This window comes from Humulus lupulus, chromosome 2 (genome assembly GCF_963169125.1).
Source record: "Humulus lupulus chromosome 2, drHumLupu1.1, whole genome shotgun sequence".
In the NCBI taxonomy this organism is placed as follows: domain Eukaryota; kingdom Viridiplantae; phylum Streptophyta; class Magnoliopsida; order Rosales; family Cannabaceae; genus Humulus; species Humulus lupulus.
The window spans coordinates 38,108,486-38,114,648 of record NC_084794.1 but is presented as its reverse complement, the minus strand read 5'-3'; the positions used below and the strand labels follow the sequence as shown (position 1 = coordinate 38,114,648).

General features: G+C 34.9%; 2 protein-coding genes across 2 annotated transcripts; one reads left to right on the top strand and one right to left on the bottom strand.

Moving 5' to 3' along the window:
* Nucleotides 1-346: 346 nt before the first annotated feature.
* LOC133815975 (uncharacterized) lies at nt 347-1,293 on the bottom strand. Its single transcript, XM_062248718.1, has 2 exons — nt 1,100-1,293; nt 347-1,015 (listed from the first exon to the last, which is right to left on the bottom strand). The coding sequence occupies exons 1-2, from the start codon at nt 1,190-1,192 to the stop codon at nt 695-697; spliced, it is 414 nt and encodes a 137-aa protein (XP_062104702.1). The 5' UTR covers nt 1,193-1,293; the 3' UTR covers nt 347-694.
* Nucleotides 1,294-2,194: 901 nt separating this feature from the next.
* LOC133814154 (uncharacterized) lies at nt 2,195-3,478 on the top strand. The gene has a single exon (XM_062247148.1). It carries the CDS (start codon nt 2,195-2,197, stop codon nt 3,476-3,478), a length of 1,284 nt encoding a protein of 427 aa, XP_062103132.1.
* Nucleotides 3,479-6,163: the final 2,685 nt, after the last annotated feature.

Here is a 6,163-nt window from a genome sequence, read left to right as displayed (position 1 = left end):
AAACACATTAAAAAAATTAAAATTGAACACATTAAATATCACATTATCATTATAATTAATAGTACACATTCTCAACATTCACAATCACATTACAATTTTTTTTAATATTAATCATAGTAATGCATACGAAACATACTCAAAATTATACAATAAAACATTATAAACTTAAATCATAATCAATATTACACAATAAAAACGTTACAAACTTAAACATACATTGGAAAATTAAAATTAAACACGCCAAAATCAAACGGAAAGCAATAACATAGAAATGAACCTTATGAGATACAAAGACAACAATTCAATAATGTGGACAATTATTCCCTGTTCCGCCAAGATTGTCAAAATATGGACTATAATCTTGTGAGTTATTTTCAGATCTTTCACCTTGATCTTGAGATCGTTGCCCTTCATCTTGAGCACTTTGTCATTGATATTGAGATACTCGATATTGTGATCCCTGATATTGAGATCCTTCTCCTTGTTCTCCAACTTCGGATGTTCGTGCTCTTTCTCTGTAAATTTTTCTTTTTTCGCTTTGAATGTACTGGCGAAACTCTGGATCGGATATAGAATCCAAATCCGTGAATAAAATTTTATCTTCAGTCTTTCTTTTATGACGTTCATTTCTATCTGTGTTACTCTTTTCAATAACTTGAACGAGTTTTTTACTTTGTTCCATTAGTTTGTTAAATTAATCATCACCTAATTGTTTTGCCTTTGCTTTTTTCACACCAATAGGTCTTTCAGTTGAATTAGTAATGATTTCCTCATTATTTATATTAAGATCAAATGAACTCATACCGGTGGATGCTGACGTCGGAGAATCAAAATTGTGAGATGATGATTTTGACGAAGTAAAATTTGGACCATCTTGTTGGAATCTACTTGGTCCATTGATGTTGTCATCACTTGTAAATTTCTGAATGTGTTTGAGGATGGGCCACACATGATCAAATTTGAAGCCTCTGCTATATTTTTTTTCTTGGGCTAATAACATCTTCGCTTGATTTAACTATTAAAACATAAATAAAATAATAGTGTCAATAAAATTTAAAAACAATTTAGTAACAATAAGTAAATTATAACAAACACTTACAATATCTTCTTGTGAAGCACCACTTGGATTTTTATTTTGGATTTGGTTGATGCATCCCCTTAATTTTGCAACTGCACCAATAATGGTAGTCATTCGAGTTTGCAAAGATCTTCTTGGTCGAGGTTGATTACTAAATTTCTCATTCTTGTGGTACTCTGATTCAACTCTTGCCCAAAAACTGTTACCTGATTGGTTTCTTCCTATGATTGGATCTTGAGAAATGTCAATATATACATGGCACAAGTGTATATCTTCTTCAAGTGAGTATGAAGCAGTGTGACTGGAAGACATTTTGGAAGAAAATGTAGTTGTTTTGAAAATATGTTGAAGAGATGTGATCAGTTTGAATGAGTAGCGTGGAAGAGGTAATCCATTTGAATGAGTAGTGTGGGATTATATAGGGATGAAAAAGCTACATAAGATTTGATTTCTTATCTTCTGATTTTGGATTCAGAAGATAAGATGTGATGTGACAACACAATGCAGAGGTTGAGATTGTGGTCAAATTATTTCAGCGACAAAGATTAATCCGTGAGATTTCTTATCTTCTGATTTTGGACTCAGAAGATAAGATGTGATTTGACAACACAATGCAGCAGTTGAGATTGTGGTCAAATTATTTCAGCGGCCAAGATTAATCCGTGAGATTTCTTATCTTCTGATTTTGGATTCAGAAGATAAGATGTGATTTGACAACACAATGCAACGGTTGAGATTGTGGTCAAATTATTTCAGCGGCCAAGATTAATCCGTGAGATTTCTTATCTTCTGATTTTGGACTCAGAAGATAAGATGTGATTTGACAACACAATGTAGCGGTTGAGATTGTGGTCAAATTATTTCAGTGGCCAAGATTAATCCGTGAGATTTCTTATCTTCTGATTTTGGACTCAGAAGATAAGATGTGATTTGACAACACAATGTAGCGGTTGAGATTGTGGTCAAATTATTTCAGTGGCCAAGATTAATCCGTGAGATTTCTTATCTTCTGATTTTGGATTCAGAAGATAAGGAGATTTACACTATAAAACATGAATATCACACATGATATAGGGTACACCAAAAAATATATATACAGTTTAACTTTGATAAAATATGAATTCTTATCCTGGTAGTTCATCTTATTTATCATCATCTTCTTCGATTGATGACTATTATGATGATATAGAAATGCAAGTAGTAGGTCAAATTACTGCTAACAATAATTTTTGCGTTGTTCAACACCAAAAAAACAAAGGCTCACGTCGAGGCTCGATTCCTGGTCATATAGTTATCAACCGTGACCGGGAAAGTGCTAATCGCAATCTCTTCAACGACTATTTTGCAGAGAATCCTCGATTTACCGATTTGATGTTTCGCCGAAGATTTCGAATGGGTCGTCCTTTATTCCTTCATATTTTGGATGCTATACAAAGACATGACAATTACTTCATCCAGCGAAGGGATGGAATGGGTAAACTCGGGTTATCATGTTTGCAAAAAGTAACAGCTGTATTTCGAATGTTGGCGTATGGTGTACCAACAGATGCTACCGATGAATACATCAAAATAGGAGAATCTACAACTATAGAAAGCTTGAAGCGATTTTTTCGTGCTGTTGTCGAGGTGTTTGGAGCCCGCTATCTCCGATCACCTAACGCTAATGATGTTGCAAGACTACTCCACATTGGTGAACTTCGAGGTTTTCCAGGAATGTTGGGAAGTTTAGATTGTATGCATTGGAAAAAGAAAAATTGCCCAACTGCTTGGGGAGGACAATATGCCGGTCGTAGTGGGTCCCCAACTATTATTCTTGAAGTTGTAGCTGACTATGATCTCTGGATATGGCATGCATATTTTGGTTTACCGGGATCTAATAATGACATTAATGTGCTGGAGGCATCCCATCTTTTTGTTAATCTTGCTGAAGGTATTGCTCCACCTGCTAATTATGTTATTAAAGGAAAAGAGTATAATATGGGTTATTATTTAGCTGATCGTATATATCCAAAATGGTCTACTCTTGTTCAAAGTATTCATGATCCACGTCATCCAAAAAAGAAATTATTTGCAATGAAACAAGAAGCATGTAGAAAAGATGTGGAACGTGCATTTGGAGTACTGCAGTCTAGATTTGCAATTATTGCTGGACCGGCACGTCTTTGGAATAAAAAAGTATTACATGATATAATGACTTCATGTATTATTATGCATAATATGATAATTGAAGATGAACGTGATATTAATGCATCAATTGAAGAGCGAGTCGAAGTGTCAAGTCCAGAAGTTCAGATGGTAGAAGATGATAATGCTCGGTTTCAAGAATTTCTTACTAGACATAGAAAAATCAAGGATAAGGAAGCTCACATTGAGGACGAATATGGTAACTCACAAAATTAAAATATATATTTTCAAGTGTGTCTTTTAGGTTTAATTTAATCTAATGTATTGTAATATTTTTTTTTTCTATGAATGTAATATTTTTTCTCTAGTGATGCAATCTTTATGTTACTACATGCAATATGATTTTTTAATTTATCGAGTTTTAATTATTTATATAATATTATTGTCATGTAATTAATGAGTAGTTTTATTTAAAATATTAATTAGATATAATAATTGTGATGATTTTGATAAATTAATATAATAATAAAAATAATATAATAATAAAGAATATTTTTTTATGTGTAATTTTTAGTGTTGTGATTGGAGTGAAAATAGTTTTTGACACCAAATTTGATGTTGGTGTGACACCAAATAAGGTGTCAAGGTTGGAGATGCTCTAATAGAGACAATGAAACAAAACTCCAAGCACCACTGTAAAGCGCAAGAAAGTCTCAATGCCTTCGGTTCTTGAGGAGATAAAAAATCAGTCAACTGTTTTGCAAGACAACATTAAGGAAAGTCATCAAAGCACTACTACAAAAATACTATTTTAGGACACTTTTTTAGGGCACTCACCTAGATGCGAGTCCTAAAAACAGCTACTAGACTTTTTAGGGCTCGCGTTGCGAGTCCTAAAAACTATGTGTGTCCTAAAAGTTTGAATTTTTTTTTAACAAACACCTCCTGGACTTTTTAGGACACTCATTGCGAGTCCTTAAATAATTTTTTTAGGACACGCGGTGCAAGCCTTAAAATCTTATATGTGTCTTAAAAGTTTGAATTTTAAAAAATCACAAATTCCCTACAATCCCTCAAATCACTCAATATTATAAAAAAATAACACAAAAATCACTCAAATCACTCTCTCTCTCTCTCTCTCTCTCTCTCTCTCTCTCTCTCTCTCTCTCTCCCTCCTGAAGCTCCCTCTCTCTCTCTAGCTCGTCTCTGCCATGGCCAAATGGCCGCCTTGCCGTTGCCATCGAATGCCATGCGCCGCCCCACGAGATGTGCCACCCCCCGAAACCTCCGACCCCTGGAGCTCAGCCCCTCATGCGCGGCCTAAGGCCCTTAAAGTGCTTGTTGAAGTTTATGCGATTTTGGGTTTTCCCAAACTTTCCGACCACTTTCCGGCCACCTCGAGCTACCACGAGATTATTTATATAATATTATTGTCATGTAATTAATGAGTAGTTTTATTTAAAATATTAATTAGATATAATAATTGTGATGATTTTGATAAATTAATATAATAATAAAAATAATATAATAATAAAGAATATTTTTTTATGTGTAATTTTTAGTGTTGTGATTGGAGTGAAAATAGTTTTTGACACCAAATTTGATGTTGGTGTGACACCAAATAAGGTGTCAAGGTTGGAGATGCTCTAATAGAGACAATGAAACAAAACTCCAAGCACCACTGTAAAGCGCAAGAAAGTCTCAATGCCTTCGGTTCTTGAGGAGATAAAAAATCAGTCAACTGTTTTGCAAGACAACATTAAGGAAAGTCATCAAAGCACTACTACAAAAATACTATTTTAGGACACTTTTTTAGGGCACTCACCTAGATGCGAGTCCTAAAAACAGCTACTAGACTTTTTAGGGCTCGCGTTGCGAGTCCTAAAAACTATGTGTGTCCTAAAAGTTTGAATTTTTTTTTAACAAACACCTCCTGGACTTTTTAGGACACTCATTGCGAGTCCTTAAATAATTTTTTTAGGACACGCGGTGCAAGCCTTAAAATCTTATATGTGTCTTAAAAGTTTGAATTTTAAAAAATCACAAATTCCCTACAATCCCTCAAATCACTCAATATTATAAAAAAATAACACAAAAATCACTCAAATCACTCTCTCTCTCTCTCTCTCTCTCTCTCTCTCTCTCTCTCTCTCTCTCTCTCTCTCTCTCTCTCCCTCCTGAAGCTCCCTCTCTCTCTCTAGCTCGTCTCTGCCATGGCCAAATGGCCGCCTTGCCGTTGCCATCGAATGCCATGCGCCGCCCCACGAGATGTGCCACCCCCCGAAACCTCCGACCCCTGGAGCTCAGCCCCTCATGCGCGGCCTAAGGCCCTTAAAGTGCTTGTTGAAGTTTATGCGATTTTGGGTTTTCCCAAACTTTCCGACCACTTTCCGGCCACCTCGAGCTACCACGAGATGAACCACCACCACCATATTCCTTGCACTGATAGGATAAGGAAACATATCATTATTATCTATTCTAGTCATATCATATAGTTGACCATAGGTCAATTCAATCTCATTTCTGAGTGGTTAGTATTCTAACTGATTGCATTATTTGAGTTCTTTGACTTGTGCGTTACCAGCTTACCCTACGGACTAGCCCATACTTACATCTTGGGAACTCGGTAGTATAATTGAGTGGAAGTGTTAATCATAGATATGAACATCTATAGCTTCTGATAAAGAAGTGAAGTGATGGTTTCCTTTTAGTTTGGTTCAAAGTGTTAAATGATAGAGCTCTCATTTCAGTAATTAATATTAGTTTACTGAAATATCATTTACAAGGAACTAAGTGTTTTAAGGATAAAATACAATGAGGGGTAAAACTGTATTTTAGTCCCATCTCATTGTAGACCATCTATAGAGGATTGAGTAACAATTATGGTTGTAACAAGGGATAATTAATAGTGTATCTATATTTTTTATAGAGCGTTCTATGAATTCAAGAGTGTAATTTCGA